This window comes from Vitis riparia, chromosome 13 (genome assembly GCF_004353265.1).
Source record: "Vitis riparia cultivar Riparia Gloire de Montpellier isolate 1030 chromosome 13, EGFV_Vit.rip_1.0, whole genome shotgun sequence".
Taxonomy (NCBI): domain Eukaryota; kingdom Viridiplantae; phylum Streptophyta; class Magnoliopsida; order Vitales; family Vitaceae; genus Vitis; species Vitis riparia.
This window is the reverse complement of record NC_048443.1, coordinates 27,728,995-27,748,099: the sequence shown is the minus strand read 5'-3', so window position 1 is coordinate 27,748,099 and position 19,105 is coordinate 27,728,995. Positions and strand designations below refer to the sequence as shown.

At 38.3% G+C, this 19,105-nt stretch overlaps 1 protein-coding gene across 2 annotated transcripts; it reads left to right on the top strand.

Annotated features, from left to right (window-relative positions):
• The first annotated feature begins 1,863 nt into the window (after positions 1-1,863).
• LOC117928552 (aminoacyl tRNA synthase complex-interacting multifunctional protein 1) lies at positions 1,864-17,235 on the top strand. 2 transcript variants are annotated; one of them, XM_034848448.1, is made up of 13 exons: positions 1,864-1,983; positions 3,241-3,336; positions 3,625-3,795; positions 4,206-4,271; positions 4,940-5,005; positions 5,542-5,655; positions 12,718-12,869; positions 13,076-13,166; positions 13,301-13,369; positions 15,062-15,153; positions 16,209-16,272; positions 16,632-16,743; positions 16,980-17,235. In XM_034848448.1, exons 1-12 carry the CDS (start codon positions 1,894-1,896, stop codon positions 16,734-16,736), a joined length of 1,176 nt encoding a protein of 391 aa, XP_034704339.1. In that variant the 5' UTR covers positions 1,864-1,893; the 3' UTR covers positions 16,737-16,743; positions 16,980-17,235. The 2 variants fall into 2 exon arrangements, with proteins under 2 accessions (XP_034704339.1, XP_034704338.1); XM_034848447.1 differs by having other exon boundaries at positions 5,542-5,658.
• Positions 17,236-19,105: the final 1,870 nt, after the last annotated feature.

Genomic DNA, 19,105 nt, shown 5'->3' with positions numbered 1-19,105 from the left:
GAATATTTACGAACTACTCTTAATCCCGTAAATATAGTAATAGACAAGAGAAAATAAATTATTACCACTTGACCCGAAATTAAGTTTTTTTTTTTAATATGGTTTTGTTAGGATTTAACTTAAACGGGTTTGATATATATTTATATATAATATGATATAAAAACCTCCTTTTCGGGGTTTCAACTTTCATGCTTAATTATTCATAAGATTTATTTATTCATATGATATACCATTCGGTACTAATCATTAAGAGTTACTTTTGAGTTCAAATCTTATAAACTTAAATTTTTATCGAAAAATTAATAATCTAATATGGTATCCGAGGCTCACTCAATTAGAAGTTCATCTTTACTTTCCGAATCCATTGAACCCACCTAAGGAAAATTGGTTGTCAAACAATAGCATTGATGTAACTTTAGACTCCAAAAGTCAAGTCATGTGAAGCAGCTTTCAATGAAGAATGGTGGGAATTACCGGACTGAGGCTGAGAGCTCAGGGGAGAATCCCCCCAAAAGGGGCTGAGCCACGGCCACAAGGTGGTAGAAGCAAGAGCCAAAAGGTTGGGTGAGGTCAGAGGGCTTTATGAGATAGTTTCACATTCCAAAGCTGCATGAGCATTCTCTTATCCCCATGTGAATGGCGAATAGATTCAAATAAAAAAACAAAAGCAAAGAGTGGAGGATAATAAATCCAGAGAGTAAAACGACAGTGGGCTCATGGGTCATTTTCTTTCTCTCCGTTCTCCTCTGCATGGAATGAAAATTCTGAAAAGGTAAAAAGAGAATTGGAAATGGTGAAGATGGTAGGTGGCTTTTTTCAGCTTGATGGAATGTTTGGTTGCAGGTTGACAGTTGACACTGCCTGATTCCCCATCATCTGCTTCACCCAAAAAGGGCAAAAGAGAAAATAGAGGTCAATTTGGTTACGTTTTCTTCTTGTTTTTAAAAATTATTTTCTATTCCATTTTATTTTTCAAAATAGTTTCAAACAACAACTGCTTTAAGGCCTTGAAAACCGTTTTTTATAATAATTTTCTATTCTACATAACAAAAAACACAAAAAAATATATCTCACAACTAAAAACCGTTTTGTATTTTCTATTCTTAAAAGTAAAATATAACTTATTTTTAAAAAATATTTTTTAATTATTTTATGTTGTTTTCACTTGTTTTTTGAATAGATTTTTATTCTATAAAAAATCAAAGAACAATTTTTAAAAACTATTTTTCAAAATTATTTTTTACCACACAGACCTAAATAGTGTTAAAAAAATTTGTGCCATTTAACACAAAAAAAAAAAAAATTGTTCCTAATTGAAAACCATTTTTAAAAAAATATTTCAATACTATTTTTTTTTAAATGTTCCCTCAATAGGTTTTAGGGGTTGTTTGGCCATATTTTCTAAAACAATTCTTAGTTACTTTTAAAAACAAAATTTTATTTAAAAACCTAAATATAAAAAACGGTTTTCTTCACTTATTTAAAGTTTTTAAAGTATTTATATATATTTAATTATTTCTAAAAAAAAATCAGAAATGGTAATTGAAAATACCTTAAATTTATTTTTAAAATAAAAAAAAATATTTTTAATAGCAAAAAATTGTTTCCTATGAAAAATTTATGAAACATGTTTCCAAATTAGAAAACGGTTTAAGAGTTTCTAAAGAGGCCCCTGGACTTCCAGGCCAAGCATAGTACTTAGCAAATGGGCCTTTGGGCCTGGGCTTTCATGTATTTTTGGTAATGCCCATTTCCACAGCCCAAATAAATATTATGGGCAATGTTATTAGGGTTGCAGATAACGGGCTCCACCATCGGTGGCCCATAGAAACCCTGTATAAGGCGGCACTGTCCGAAACTGAACGACATTTTCGGAAGAAATCGGAGAGAAAAATGGCCACTGGCGATGCCGCTGCCAACGTCGTTCTCCGCAGAAAGCAAAGCATAGTGTCTTCTCTCTGCAAACACCTCTCCTTGGATCCTGTAAGTTTCTGTTTGTTTCCTCGGAAAAATTTCCCAAACTTCCAATCTTTCTCATTTCTGCTGCAATTGCGGTTCTCCATTTGCTGCTCGAATCGGTTCTCATCACTGAATTTCATGCAATTTCTTGCGCCTATCTATCGTTGTTGTTGAGTTGGAATTTCACGAGCTAGACTGACGAGTAGTTTGAATTTCTGGTCAGCTATATTATGCTGCAGTTGTAAATTTTCTTTTGTTGTTAGTGAGTATTGTTGCGATGTTTTGGAGTGAAAGCGTGTGAATTGATTAGCTAGAAGTCGAGGATAAGTGTCTATGTATTGGGTTCTGGGAATAGTTATGTGCTTTGAAGTGATCTGGTACCCTTGTTTGGGCAAAAAATTTATCGAGATTGCAATATCTATGCCATTTTTCCACACTTATAAGCTTGGAAGAAAATGCGTTTCTCTTGCACCTTGTGAATTTTTAAATTCTTCGTTTCGTTACTGAGAAAAAAAAAAGGTAAGAAATGAATTATTTCATATTTAACAACCAAAAGGAAAAACACTACTAGCACAGTAGAGAAAAGATTTGTTTTTTTCTTCTTTTGTTTTACTATTTTTCTTCTCAACCAAATTGAGGCTAAGCCTTCATTTGGACCAAAGAAAGTGTGAATGGAAAGACAAGAGCAAGGAAAAAGGAAGGGAAAAAAAGTGAAGAAAAATAAAGGAAAAGTAAGTTTTTAGCTCATTAGATATTTTCTCCAATGCGTAAGTTCTTAAATAATTTCCTTATTTTTCATTTTTCATTCTTGTTTCCATGGCAAATGAAACAATAGGATTTGAGAGTCCTTCCTTTTCTTTTCCTTTTTCCCCTTTTCCTATCACTTTTCAATGTTCAAACAAGTATTAATATTTATAAAGTATGATTATTTTCTGATAAAATGTGCACTTGAATCGTGTCTATTGGAAAACAAAGGAAAAAAAGACTTGAATTGTGAGTCGGCGTTTGTACAGGGCTTCTTGACTATGATGTTTATGGCTCCACTTCTGAACAAGTGGATTCCCCATTTTTTCAGGCATTGTGTGTGAGTCCATTTGAACTTGCATGAATTGTTAATTCAGGAAAGTGATTTAACAGTTTAACTTGTGTTAGTGGTTTCTTCATGTTTGAATTATTTAATTTATGTTGATTTGCAATTTTGCTTAGGACTGGTAATCTGTTTGATCACTGTACTGTTATTATGACAATTCTATAGCTGAATCCTATAATTTATTTGTGCAGAAAATTTTCTTGGATAGCATTGTGGAAAATGATATTAAGAGTTTGTGTGCAAATATATTGAAGTCATCAGGAAGGGCTCCCAAAAACAGTGATGAGGTAAAGTTGGGTTGGTTCAGTGATGGGCATTTCTATTAGTCTTTATGCATAATCATTTTCCCTTGTAGCTACTGTAATATTAAAGTTACTAAAAAGAATTCATATTGTCCTTTTCTTTTTTTTTTTGGTACCTACTTGGATTAGCTTATTTTCTTGTCAATTTCTAGTTAAACATCGTATCCATGGGATGAAATCATCTCACAGAACCTCTATAGTTTTAGTTTTGGTAGCCTCTCATGAAGGATTTAGATTTTATCCATAATCTCAGATTTTGACTTTTGATTGTAGGTGTCCAAGTGGATATCTTTTGCAGAGAGTTATCCTGTAGATTCTAAGGCATGCTTTGGGGCCCTCCATGTTATAAATGAGGAATTGGCTGAAAAGTCAGTTCTCGTGGGTGATGGATTGAAACCCTCCGAAGCTGATGTTATTGTTTTTTCTTTGCTACATCCATTTGTGGTATGCATTCTCTATCTTTTGTTACCAATCATTTTTCACATTGACCATTCATGTGTCTTATTTTTTTGAAAATTGAGATCTTCATGTTTCTTGCGCTGTACTGGGATCCTTTTAACACCACAACAAGTGGTGGACCAACTGACATTCTATTATCATTCAGTTCTCTAAGTTTTTACAAGGGTTTACTCAGAAATATTAAGTATATGAAAACATATTAATTTGCATTTCTTTCTCTAAGATTGAGTTTGAGGAGGATGTTATGGTTAGGCTTATTTGTAACATAAATCTTTTTAAAGAGCTAAGGATTCAAAAGGAGAAAACTGCCACTGTTTTTTATTAAGAAAATTAAGTTTAGATGCATGCAAAGTACTTGACATTCTAATGACTTCGGGCTGGTTTTATGTTTCCAGATTGGTCTTCCAAATACAGAGCGGAAAAAGTTGCCACATTTGGTGAGATGGATGGAGTACATCCAGGTGGGAACACCCTGTTTGGTTTTTTCTTTTTTAAACTCATTAACATGTGTAGTAATGTTCTGCAAAAAAAAAAAAAAAAAGTGTCTGGACATGCTATCATAAGGTGAAATGCAGTAAGTTGGCAATAAATAGTTGCTTTGAACTTTTGAAGGTTTAAGAGTTGTTTATATGGTATCCTTGGGCACCAGTTGTCTCATTCTGAAAAGATATATTATTGTGATCAGTTCCATTTTTTGCAGTTAATGCACTAATCTGAAATATTGGTTTCAGTGCCACCTTCTAACTAATCTACATTTAATAGTTAATGTTTTATGATTTTTAAGCCTGTCTTCATTCTGAAGACTGCAGGTTTTGTCTAGAGGTTTTAGCTTACACTTCTTTATGTTGTTGGACCAAGTCTTGTTCCAAGCATTTTTTTTTACGGTAGATATCACTTATCCCTATCATGCTAAGATGATGAGAGCACATTTAATGAATGTTGGGCATATGTTGCCACCAAATTAGCAGTTCCTTGTGTCAACTATGCAGGCTTCCTTCAGGAACCTAGCTTCCTTTTACTAGTGTTCTGATCTTCAATTTAGTCATGGTTACCAGTTATTATTGTGCCTGTTTCCATTGAGATTTTAATGAATCAGTGCTTTTAAACATTTTGTAATTTATTTTTGCAGAGCAAGGAGAATTTTGGAGAGTTATTTCCAAAGATTTTGTTAGAGAATGATGTAATTGAGCTTCCAGTGAGTATCTTTAACCTACAACTGCTGCTGCTTTGTTGGTGACCCATATTCTATGAGCTGTTGAAGAGTTGTTCAGTATTGTTAGATTTTTGCATCCTTGTTCAATTGGCATTTAGATTGTACCATTTCAAGTGCTTCTTTTGTGGTCTTTACATTGCTGTTAGGATAAGGGAATGAAAGGTTGAGGATGGTTCAAATAGAAAGGAAGAGTTTGTATTCACTTCTGTGGATGTCATATTATACTGGTTAAACACAGATTCTGCTAGAATGTTTAAGTGCAAGGTTGCAGAAGCTTTCTTTATAGCCATAAAGGTATATTCATGTGCTGCTAACATTGGCCCTGGTGTTGCATATCACATTAGAACGCTTGCATCTGTGCATGAGTTAGAATGGGCTTAATATGGGTGACCTCTTTCATTTGCTGCAACTTTAATTCCCCTCTTTTGTGGAGTTTCTTGTTTGCAGAAATCATCCACCTCCTACTATAACGTGTTAGAGGATACATTTTTAATATTCTTTCCTTCACTTTGTTGCAGAAACCAAAAATTGTAGTTAAGTTGGAGGCAGATCCAAATGCAAAAAAGACTGTGCAGAGCACAAAAAATGCAGATAATACAGAAGCAAACCCAAATTCAAAGAAGAGTGATGTTGTGGTAAATTCTTTTCCCTTTTTATTTTTTTTTGTGTGTGGTGGTGTTGGTTATTTTCAATTCAAAATCTTGATATTATGCACTCCATTTTCTAGGCAGTAGCATTCATTTTCCTTAACAGCTTGGGATTTAGGTGGAGGTATCCTTTCTTTAACAACAGCCCTGTGGACAAAGTATTGCCATAACTTTTTTTTATTAGATAATAAGAGAATTTTTTCTGAGAAGATAATTTACAAAATAACTGGTTCAGAACTTGGGGCTGTACAAAGATCCAAGGTTCTTAGAAGCACTTTGTAGAAGCAGGTACAGAATCTGGAGCAGGAAAATGCTTGTCCTAAAGTGGTTTAGAGATAAGGGCCATTAGGATGTTTAGTTAGTATGTTACCAACAGATACATTTCCTATGGTGTTTCCGTATATTATCATTGTGGAAATGAAGGGAGGAGGCAGATGTTGGTTTGCAGTGGATTCAAAATCTTTTGAAATCTCTGTAGAGGTGAGTGGGGAGAGATGTAGGGGAATCATTGTGGAAAGGAGTAGAGGCTTTACTTCGTGGGTCAGGTTTGGAAGTCTCAGCTTGTGCTGCTTGCTGGAAGGGGTGGAGGCTTGCTGTAGGGGTGTTGTTGTGCAGGGTCTGGTCAAAAGGTGGGAAGATGGAGGAAGGAGGTTTAAGTTGGAAAGTAGAGCTAATGAGGCAGGTAGGTTTTTATTGTGTTCTGTGGTAGACCTGGAATCAAAGAGATATTGCTTAGTGTTTCCAGAAGGGAAAGGAATTCTGGGAGGATGGGTTCTGTTGGCTGAAAAGCTTCGCTCCCTGGGGGTTATGTCTCGGGTTGAGTCTAGGGGAAATGCTGGTTCCTATGGGACAGGGAATACAGTAGGGGAATCTGAAGATAAAGCCCCAAAATCCTATGTCGATGTGGTGAATTCAAGAGAGAAAAAGGTAGGGGAAACACTATGGTTACAGTTGGAGAGAAAGACATCTCAAGTGAGAGGAAGTTAATGGACCGATGTCTGGTTGGCAGATGGGGACTTACTCCAATGTTGGATTCAGATATGTATGCTCTTGAAAGTTGGGGGAGAACCTGTTGGAATATTAAAGGAGGACTGAAGTTTGCAAGGATAGGGGGCCCTCTCTTGCTGATCGAGTTTGAGAATAAAGATGAGGCAGACAAGGTGCTTTTAAGAGGGAACAGATGGTTCAAGGAATCGACTCTGCATTTGGACAGGTGGGACCCAAAAGTGGGGTGTTCTCAAAATGGCGAAAGAGCCGAGAATGCTTGGGTAAGAGTCATGGGATTGCCGTTGCATCTGTGGAGTCGGGAAGCCCTCAGAAAGATAGGGGACTGTTGCGGGGGGTTCGTTGAAGTGGATGTAAACACTGCAAATCGTAAGGAACTAAGGTGGGCCAGAATTTTAGTGAGATATGCAGGTGTAGATTGGCCGAGTACCATGCAAGTAGTAGTGGGATCTTTTTGTTACGCTCTCCAGCTATGGTGGGAGGTGAAACCAGGGCTTGTCGGAAGTGGTCCCGGCCATTAGAAAAGAAAAGGGCAAGGAGCGGGAGGTTAGGGATGACGGAGAAGGAGAGACACGCGCTGGATTCAAAAGGGTGGGAGAAAAGGCGTATGGGGAACCTGCAAAAGTGGCTGAGCAGTACAAACAGACGAAGGAAGCTGCAGCACGAAAGCTCAGTCTTCTGGTACTGTGCCGAGAGCAGTATCAGAGGCTGACGGGTCAATAGGAGACCGATTTTCAGCTGGGGAGAGGAGTTTGTCTTCTGGGCCTGGAGAATATATGCCAGTGGCCGGCAAGGTGAATCGGGCTGGGTAAGTGAGCCCGCTGAGGAGGGCCAAGGGATTAAAAAATCAGAGATAATGGGCCGGCCCAATTTGAAGCTTTTTAAAGGCCACGTGGGGGAGGTAAGACCCATTTTGGAGATTGCAAAAGGGGTTAGGGCTCCCGATGGGCATCGCAGTGGTGGCGGAGAGCAGGAGGGGGATTTGTTTGGGTTTAAGCTAGGATCGTCTCATTCGGCAGCCAACTCCTCAGAAATCACTGACGAGGCGTTATTGGAGGAGGCCTCCAGGTATTCCGTTCAAACATTTTCTCCTCTCTCATCTCTGGGAAAACGGGATATCTCTCTCTTTTCTACTCCTTCTGGGTGGGACGGGAAAGGTGTAGTCATGGCTAGGAATTCCGTCCGGGGAATAGCTTCAGATGACGAAGGGGGAGTAGTTATGGACCCGCTACGGATGATTTTGGCGGACGGAAGGGAGGCTGAGGTTTCGGAAATGGTGGGCAGAGAGGCTGGGAATACTGAGGAGTTATCAGTAGGGGCTTTGGGAAGAGTCTCCCATGAGGACAAGGAGGAGAGGGGTAAAGAGGGGGAGTGGTGTTGGCAGTCTAGTAGTCTGGCTAATTTTAGCCGCTATCTAGGAATGCCGACGGAGGGATTTGAAGGGGAAATATTGTTCTTGCTCAAGAGAATGAAAGAGAGGAAGATTCAAAAAGGTAAGTTGGATGGCACAAAGAGGAGAAAATTAGAGACATCAAAATTCGAAAGAGAATTGAGAAAATTGGAGTGGACTGTGAACTATATTGGAGGTGGAGGAGGAGGTGAAGGAGGGGGAAGCACAAGTAGGTCTAAATGAAGCTCAGAATGCTCACCTGGAATGTAAGAGGGGCTAATAATTGTGACAAAAGGAAGGTGATCAAAGCCTTGATTAGGAAAATAGGGTGGACTTGGTCTGCCTACAGGAAACCAAGATTCAGGAAATGTCCACGGGCATTGTTCGGAGCTTAGGAGTGGGTAGGTTCATTGAATGGGGAGCTATAGACTCAAGGGGTGCAGCCGGAGGAATAGTGGTGATATGGGACAACAGGTTGCTGGAGTTGATTGACATGCAAAAGGATTGTTCTCCATTTCGTGCACTTTTAAGAGTTGTGAGGATGGTTTTATATGGATGTTTACAGGGGTTTATGGGCCAACTTTAAGGAGGGAGAGGGAGAGTTTTTGGGAAGAGCTGGGGGCCATTAAGGGGCTCTGGAATGGACCGTGGTGCATTGCCGGGGACTTTAATGCCATACTGAGACCGGAAGAGAGCAACAGAGGAGGGAGATTGAACTCAATTATGAGAAGGTTCGCAGAAGTGAAAGAAGAGCTGGAGTTAAAGGACCTGCCCATGGTGGGGGGCCCTTTTACATGGACTGGAGGAGCGGGCAATCAGTCTTGTTCAAGGTTGGACCGATTTCTGGTTAATGAGGAGTGGGATAGCCATTTTGGAGATGCGAGGCAGTTTCTTCTTCCAAGACCCGTGTCAGATCACTTCCCGATTCTTATGGATGGTGGGGGTATGAGAAGAGGCCCTATACCGTTTAGATTCGAGAATATGTGGTTGAAAGCAGAAGGTGTAAAGGACCTATTGAAGCAATGGTGGGAGGAAGGCAGATTCAGTGGATCTGCAAGTTTCATCTTGGCTGAAAAATTAAAATTTATGAAGGCTAAGCTGAAGGAATGGAACAGAAACAGTTTTGGAAGGGTTGAATATAGAAAGAATACGGCACTGGAGCAGATGGAGTATTGGGATGAAAAGGAGAAAACAAGCAGGCTGTCTTTGGAAGAGCTGGAAGCCAGAAACGAAGCGAAAGAAGAGTATAAAAAATGGGTATTACTTGAAGAAATCACGTGGAGGCAAAAATCCAGGGAAGTGTGGCTGAAAGAGGGAGATAGAAATACCGGTTTTTTCCACAAAATGGCCAACGCACATAGGAGGAGGAATAATGTGGACAGAATTAAGATCAACGGAGTGTGGCTCACGGAGGAAAATGATATTAGGGAAGGGGTCGCCAATGCTTTTAAGATGTTGTTGTCTAACCCGGGGGATTGGAGACCTTCTGTTTCTGGGCTGCAGTTTGAGATGTTAGAGCCTTTGGACGTCAGTGCATTGGAGTCTCCTTTTATGGAAGAGGAGGTGTTTGACGCCCTAGTGGGATGTGATGGGGATAAAGCCCGGGCCAGATGGATTCTCTATGGCATTTTGGCTTCTTGCGTGGGATTTCGTGAAGGCTGATGTGATGAGCTTCTTTAAGGAGTTTCACGAAAATGGCAAGTTCGTTAAAAGCCTCAATGCGACATTTATGGTCTTAATTCTAAAAAAGCAGGGGCTGAAGATTTAGGGGATTATAGGCCTATAAGTTTGGTGGGAAGCTTGTATAAGTGGCTGGCCAAGGTATTAGCCAATAGGCTAAAAAAAGTGGTTGGAAAGGTGGTTTCCAAAGCTCAAGGGGCGTTTGTGGAAGGTAGACAAATCCTAGATGCAGTGTTGATAGCCAATGAAGCCATTGATTCGACCCTGAAGAATAATGAGAGCGGCATCTTGTGCAAATTGGACATAGAGAAGGCGTATGATAAAGTGGACTGGAATTTTATTCTCACAATCATGAAGAAAATGGGTTTTGGGGAGAAATGGATTAGGTGGATTCGGTGGTGCATTTCCACTGCAAGTTTCTCAGTGTTGATCAATGGTACCCCTACGGGCTATTTTCAAAGCTCCAGGGGTTTGAGGCAGGGCGATCCACTTTCCCCCTACCTCTTTGTCATTGCTATGGAGGTCTTCAGTATTTTCATTAAAAGGGCAGTAGAGGGAGATTTTTTATCTGGTTGTAGGGTAAAAGGTCGGAGCGAAGAAGGGGTCCTAATCTCCCACTTGTTGTTTGCTGATGATACACTGGTGTTCTGTAAACCTTCACAAGATCAGTTGACTTACCTCAGTTGGCTTCTCATGTGGTTTGAGGCTGTTTCAGGATTGAGGATAAATTTGGAAAAAAGTGAATTAATTCCAGTAGGGAGGGTGGAGTGTATGGATGATCTTACTGAGGAGTTTGGATGTAGTATGGGTAGTCTTCCAACCACCTATTTGGGGATGCCCCTGGGTGCTCCTTTTAAGTCAGTCACAGTTTGGGATGGAGTGGAAGAGCGCTTCCGAAGAAGGTTAACTATGTGGAAGAGACAATACTTGTCCAAGGGAGGAAGGGCGACTCTCATTCGTAGTACTTTATCGAACTTACCCATCTATCTAATGTCATTGTTGTGCTTACCAAGCTCAGTTAGAAGAAGATTAGAGAAAATCCAAAGGGATTTCCTATGGGGTGGGGGCAACCTGGAACATAAGCCTCATTTAGTAAGATGGGAGTTGGTGTGTTTAAGCAAGGCGAAAGGAGGATTGGGGGTCAAAAGCCTATCCCTCCTTAACAAGACTCTTCTTGCTAAGTGGAATTGGCGTTTCGCAAATGAGAGAGAGGCTTTGTGGAATCAAGTGATTAGAGGGAAGTATGGAGAAGCTAGAGGGGGATGGTGCTCGCGGGAAGTGAGAGAGGCTCATGGTTTGGGTTTGTGGAAAGGAATTAGGGCGGATTGGAAGTTGGTGAGTGATAGGATGGCTTTCACAGTTGGTAATGGAAAAAGGGTGAGCTTCTGGAGGGATAGATGGTGTGGGGAGTCTCCTCTATGTATGACCTTCCCTTCTCTTTTTGCTTTGACGGTTGAGAAGGAAGCGTGGGTGGCAGACATTTGGGATCCCTTGGCTGAGGGGGGTTGGGGGGGTTGGAACCCCTGTTTTTTAAGAGCGTTCAATGACTGGGAGGTTGAGGAGGCAGAAAGATTTATGGAGAGGATTCAGAGTAAAAGAGTTATTGAGGATGTGGAGGATATGGTATCTTGGACTGAAACAAAGAGCGGTAAATTCTCGGTCAAGTCACTTTATATAGCTCTTGAAGCGGGTGGTTCGTCTTTATTTCCTTCAAGCTTTATTTGGAATGCGAATGTGCAGCCCAAGATTGGTTTCTTCGCATGGGAGGCCACGTGGGGCAAAGCTTTAACATTGGACCTAGTCCAGAAAAGAGGATGGGCCTTGGCGAATAGATGTTTTATGTGTCTTGAGAATGAGGAGACCATAAACCATCTCCTTCTTCATTGTCCCAGGACGAGGGTATTATGGGATCTTCTCTTTGCCTTATTTGGGGTGTCTTGGGTTTTGCCCTTTTCAGTTAAAGAGACACTTCTGAGTTGGAATGGCTTTTTCATGGGCAAAAATCGCAAGAAGGTGTGGAAAGCTGCTCCTCTTCATATTTTTTGGACGGTTTGGAAGGAGAGGAATCGATTGGCTTTCAAGGATGAGTCGGTGTCAATTCAGAGATTGAAACAATCTTTTATTCTTACGTTATGGGCTGAGGCTAAATTGTTCATAGATGACTGCCCTCTAACTATAGCTAACTTTATTGATTGGTTGGGCTCTAAGTAGGCTTGTGGCATTAGGTGTTTTGTCTTTTGGCCTTTGATGGCGGGTGTATAGGTTTTGTATACTTAGAGTCGCTATTTTAGCGTCTCTTTCTCCCTTTTTTCTTTAATGAAATTCATTTACTTATCAAAAAAAAAAAATATATATAAGACTATAGACTTTGTGTATATATAAATACATGCAACTCTGTTAGATATGCATTGATTTCATCCAAAAATGTAGTTTATATTTTTTCTATTTCTTTGTTTCAAGTGATTTTTCATTTGTCATTTAAACAATTGTCACCATTTACCTACCCAACAAGTGTAGGGGCACAATGCAGAGGATTTGTCAGAGCCCACCAGTTTAACTTTTAAGGTTTATAAGGATACTGGGATATTGATCTTCAATGTCAAACACGAAGATTCAATAACTTCACTCTTCCCCCCATTGATAAATTATTTAACATTTTTCTGTTGCTTATCAAAAAAAAAAAAAAACTTACCTCCATTGACCCAAGTCCCTCTTACAGTAATTCAAGTAAAAAATCAAATAAATGTAAATGCTGCATGTGAGGTCAAAGACACATGTTTATTAAGTAATGGTAGTCAACTAGAACAATGATGTGGCTTTGTTAGCATTTACTTCAATAAATGGTATTAGTAAGATTTAAGTCTAGGTTTGAAATTTGAGAAATTTTTATTGTTGCCCTGAGCTCTAAATTTTTTTCCACTGTGATATTCCTGCACAATGACATTGCTCTTTTGTTCTTTTGGAACTTTAAGAAAAAAGTAACAGGAAATAATGCTGCTGCTGAGCAGAAGAAGAAATTACCTGAAAAAGAAGCAGTTGAGAAAGATAAAGAAGTCAGCATCAGTTTGCTCAATATACAGGTTGGCCTTATTCGGAAAGCATGGAAGCATCCATCTGCAGATAGGTGTGCTGTAATCTCTTCTCTTTCTCTTCCTTTCGGTTTTCATTTTTCCTTTTTCCTTCTCAAATTTATATTGCCTACAACCTGAGGTACCTCAAGCCTATAGGTTCTAAACTGTCTGAATGCCAATCTAATGGTTTAGGATTTAATATGATAGCTACTCCTTCTATTCAGTCACAACATTTCGTTTATTTTGATCTATGATGCAGTTTACTGGTTGAAGAGATAGATGTTGGAGATGCAAAATTACGGCAGGTGGTCAGTGGCCTTGCAAAGTATTGTAGTCCAGAGGAGTTGACGGTATGTATAATACTAGAGTTGGTTAGGGAAAGTTCCTGCACTTGATTTTTCTTTGTTCTTTTCAAGGTTTTCTTATTATTTTCTGATGTTTATTTCTAAAATGGGTCTTTTTGATGTTGGTTCCTGATGTTTAGAACCGTCGTGTTGTGCTAATCACAAATGTTAAACCTGGAAAGCTACGAGATGTGATGTCAGAAGGACTGGTAATCATTTTTCCCTTGTATTATGGTCGTCAGACTTTGCTCATGTGTCTGCTTTATCAGTCAAATAAAGATGCATGTCATGTCCAGTTTAGTTATGAAAATATTGCAAAACTACAAATGGTTACAATCAAAGCCTCGTTCATTGGTTGTAAGAGATTCCCAGCTTTTGCTTAGCCATGTAAAACAGTATATATAACAGAAAGTACACCTTTTTTATTTCATCAAAATCATATGCCTTGTAAGTTGAAATGCTACCTACCTCCGTAAGGGGATGAGATATTCATCCCCTTCCCTGTGCATTCAGAAATTCAAACAAGACATGCTTTCTAACTTTTTAGGAATTGGCTAGTATGAGATCTTACATTGGTTAGGGAAAGAAGTTTCCTACACTTTATATGTAGTAAGCTTTTTTGAACTGTGTAGATTCATTCCTAAGCCGTGTGGGTGTTAGACCTAAGACAACAATATCTACATGGGAGGGAGCATGTCATTACAAATGGTGCTGGAGTCAGGTCCCTGATTTGATATAGAAGCCTGAGTGAGTGTTTTGACTTGTCCCTTGTGCCTGCACAGTGAGAAAAGAGGGAGAGAGGAGGAGCAAGTTAAGCATATCTCATGTTAAACAAATGACGTGGGCTGAAATTATTGCCAGCATTTAGGCTATTAATCATGACCTGACTTGCTTTCTTCCGACCTACATAAATATAGGGAAAAAGGAGTAGGTCAGTTTCATATACATTTTCATCATGTTTTCACATTCCACATGTGGTAATGATGATAGACTGCCATTTGATTATTATAAATGTTGTATATTAGGTTTACCATACTATTATATAGAACTTTGGAGTTCCTTTATATGTCAAAACACTGATAATCAGTTCACAGAATATTTATGGACATAGTAGATTACTTTTCCAAATCAAAGGCCTTTTCATGTCTACCCTGGAAGACATCTTTGGTTGGTGGAGTTCCAGTTGAATTTTCTCACGACGCTTCAGGAAAAGAAAATAGTCCAGAGTGCAACATTTTTATCAGATACGTGGCCTCATTGGGCCTCCTGGGGAGAATATTACCTAATCTATTGGTGAATGTCTTTGTATTGAACTATCCTGGTCTTCAGATGGAAAAGGAATACAATTTGATATCTGTCTGAAACTAGGATTAGGAAGAATGCAGAACTTGGGTCACAGTTATGACTTAAGGCCTAGGGGATTGAAGGCTCTCCTGCAAGATTTCCAATGCCTAAAAAGTGGATGAGTTTGCCAGTTGAATGTATAACATATGGATCCCATATGTCAGTGGAGTGATCAGATGAACCCCCTAGAGCAGATAGAAGTGTGCTTGCCTGAACCTCTTTGCTAGTAGCTGCAGACATATTGATTATTGTCCTTCTATGGGACTGGTTGCTTGATTTTCTTTATAAGATTTCTGAAGCAATCTGTACTCTAGAAGTCTGTAAATAAACATGTTTTTTTGATCGATGAATTCTGTAAATAAACATCCAAAGCATCCTCATCTATTCTTCTTCTATATTTCACCCTTCTCACCTTAACAATTCCCTTAAAAGGGGGTCATAACCATGAAAATCAAAGAGCTAAGGTTTCTGCAGCAATATCTTTTACTGAAGCTAACTTGTTAACTTATCAATTCAAACAAGAAGAGGTTATTCTGTTTCTGATTCCCTTTCTCTAGGTGCTATGTGCTTCCAATGAAGATCACACTGGTGTAGAGCCTTTGCTCCCTCCAGAAGGTGCCAAAATTGGGGAACGTGTTTCATTTTCTGGGTAAGCATGCTAAAATTACTAAAAACTAACTTACATCCATTGCCTGAATGCTTTGCATGCAGTTGTAGTAAAATTTTGGAAGGAGTACCAATATGATAAGGGCTCGTTCGGTACTATTTCTATGGCAGCATATTTATACAAACTCTCTGCATCATTTAACATTACTAGGAAGATTTTTTCTTGGTTGAGCTTTCCATTTTGTTTAAAACTTCCTTGTGCTGGAAATGACTAATTTATTGAGGGAAAATGACTTATGACTAATGTATTGAAGTTTATCTCGAGAAAAATTTATCTACGATGTTACTTGATCTGTTTAACCCTCAGTTCTGGGTTGAGCTTACCCCTTATGTAGTTCATCAAAGTTCTCAATCAGCATACCCTTAGGCCTTAAGTACATTGTTGAGAGGCACCCCTGTCTGATGTGAAGACATTTGAATTATTAAAATATCTTGCAGTGGATCGACAAGTTTGCTACTATGTGAAAGGGAGGAATGGAGATGACCCATTCCAACCTCCAAAGGATTTCTTTACATGAACCGGAATTTGAACTTAACCATGATTTCTTTTTAATCAGAAATGGATAAAACAAGTACATGGGAAGGATAAGACTTACCCCAAAAAAAAAGCACATGGGAAGGATAAGGATTCCTCCTCTGATTTACAAAAGTTTATCAAACAATGGAAAATTGAACCGTCTCTAGTATACTAATAAGACCTATACATCTATACAGAAGCATACAAGAATCTTCAATGTAAACCTCTCATCTCTCCATGAGGATTAGCACATCTCATTCTCCTCACTATCCAAAATCTTATGACTTGTACACTGAATTCCAGTCAAGCTGAACAACATTGAGAACAATGCTGTTAAACGCCAAGGTACAAGAGGTCCAGAAAGATGAATAGAAATGAATTAGATCCTGAACTTAACCATGATATTTTATTCCTTGACTTGATAATCATAACATGACTAGTTCTTTTCTTTTTGGCATTAAATGTAGTTTTCCCCATGGCTGTGTTTGTTAACATGCTTTTGTGAATGTTTCCATCTCTAGGAATGAGGGCAAACCAGAAGATGTCTTAAACCCAAAAAAGAAACAATTGGAGAAGATAACACCGGTATGTGCTTTATTTTCCTGGTTTGTGCATTTCTAATATGGGTTGAGAAGTGGGGTAGCACTTGTCAACATAGTTGTCTGGATATTATAGTTGGTGATGCTGCCACTTTTTTACCCTTTTTTTTTTGTGTGGATGTTTATTGGGATGAAGTAATTACTGGTGGGATCCTTGTGTATGATCAATCAAGGGGTGGATATGTTTCCGGGTCATCTAACTTAATCGGTCCAAACTACAAACTTCTTGCCATGGGCATAGATCCGAACTACAAACTTAACCATCCCCTTATTTATGTTGAGTGTGACCATTGACTGAAATGTCTTGAATTATGTCTTTTGATCATGGGATTTTCATGGATGCAGCATCTTTTCACTGATGATAAGGGTGTGGCCACTTTCAAGGGGATACCATTTATGACTTCGGGTGGCCCATGCACATGTTCTATTCCCAAAGCAAGCATCAAATGACCATGACGTATGTGCTCGGTATCATTAACTCCCATTACTGTAAACCTGATCTGTTGGGTCATGCAAACTATGTTGCTCACTGATCAGTGTTTACAGGTTTTTGTCTCTGTTTTTAAGCTCTACATTTTGACGATGGAGACACATCATAAAAATGCACGTGCTTGTTTTTTTTGTTTATTTTACTGTCTTCTATTGCTTATATGGTCACATGAAAGGGCTTTAATATACTGTTACATTTCACAGATGACACAGGTCCCGCATTCCACTTGAGCCCGATGGTGCAGAAGGCCAAGCAGATCAGAGCGTTAACCCATCACCCCCCCTGCTTGTTATAGTGAGAGGTAGTGTGAGTGAGAGCATATTAAAAACGACTTTCTTCCCTTTTTTTCTTTGAGAAATTTGTTTCTGCAAAGGAGCAATCTTTAGAAGATCTATGTATCTATCACAATCTTTTATTTTAATTCCGCCAGTAGAAGTTTTCCCTCCTGCAGTTTTGTCATTTCTTACGTGCTTTACCCATTCGATTAGTTGACATCATGATCTTTGATTCACCAGTTTTTGGATACATGTATATGCCTCTTTTGGCTGGCACCCAAGTGCTTGACTCATAGCTTATAGACATACCCAAAGTAAGGTCATGTCCGAACATGTCCCAAATCCCCAACTAGATCTCGGACTGGAATGGACTTGATCTCATATGTTCACCTGCGAGGGCACAATTAGGCTACCCTCTCTGTTCACATGTGGCCAAGGCTCTCAGAAATCAAACTGTTTTTGTTTTGGTTAGTGTAGCAGTAGTTGCTTTCAGGGACTGTCCCCATGGCTGACTGCTGTTTTGTTTATTGGAAAGGGTGGAAATTCAATTGTTGCCATGTGGACAAACATGGGTTACCTGCCGACCTCCATCTCTAAACTGGCATGTGTCTCACTTGGATTCGTTCTTTTGGCCATTCATGAACTTGACCATGCAGTGGAGTAAAAATTATTCATAGAACTAAGAGAGCTGCAGAGATAAAATTAGAATGTTTCATATATGATATAGAAATTTTTGTGTATAGTTGTGTAGGGTTTTGGTGGACTGTTTGGAAATCTCATTTATGGGGGTGGAAGATGAAAGAAAGTAAATATGACATAGGATTCCGTGGGTAAAATGGTGGGGGAAGAAAGGAGTGAGAGAGGGGGAAGGGGGGACATGGGTGTCCGTACAACAGCGAAACAACCCATATAACAAAGATTCTGTTTTGGTCCCATCCTTAAAATTGTTACCATTCTTACCATTCATTGGGCAGTCTCAGCAGAATCTCTAAGTCAGAATCAGATCTTTCTTGACCAAAGTTCATACGTTGTTTCTTCTTTTGATTTTGGGTTTGGCTAACCTCCAAATCTCCAATGTATATCTGTTTCACAAAAGAACCCAAACCCAAAAAACAAAGGAGTCTAATTCAATGTCCTCATTCCTCACTCCACCTCATGTTGCCAACTTGCCACAATATTGTAATCTTTTTATTTTATTTTATTTTTTTCTTTTGTTATTGTGATTTGATGTTGGGTTTTGACTTTCCTTTTCTGATTTCATTTCCCCTCGTGTTATTCTTTTTGGGCCCCCAACCTATCTGTCTGGATTATGATGTCATGACATGACCCCTTTCGTTGATATATTCCTTTTCAATCTATCTTCTCTTTACATATGATTAATTACAAGAAAATTTTGCTACCATGGATATGGCATAAAAAGATGTTATGATACATGGGATGAGGGTGAAAGCACATGACACTAAGTTTGAATTAAAAAAAAAAAAAAAAAAAAGTTTAATAAAATAATGAAAAATATAATAAAAAGCAATCTAGATTATGTTTGATAATGTTTTTTTAAAATAATTTTTAAAAATGTTATTTGATATTTTATAAAATAAAAATCTGTTTGATAATTTGAAATATTAATTTTTTTTTTATATTTAGTATTTTATTTTTAATCGTTTTATATATTTGGATAATTATTTTTTAAAATAATCTTAAAAAAATAAGTTAAAATAATAAAAAATAACTAAAAGATATTATCCGAAACTATCTTGTTTCATATTCTTAATATGTTTTTTTTTTCTTCGAAGAATAGTTAACTATTCTTAAAAACAATTACAAAACATGCTCATAATCACTAGAAAGATGTGAAATATCGAAAATTATTTATAAAATGTTTTTATGAGAACTATTATAAGTGATTTTTTAAAAATATTTTATAAATTATGTCAATCATTTAAATTTTTTTCAAAAATAATTTTTGACGCTAAAAGTGCTTTATAGAAACATTGTCAAATGAATTTTATTTATAAAAATAATATATTATAATTTGTGCTTTATGACTATTTGTT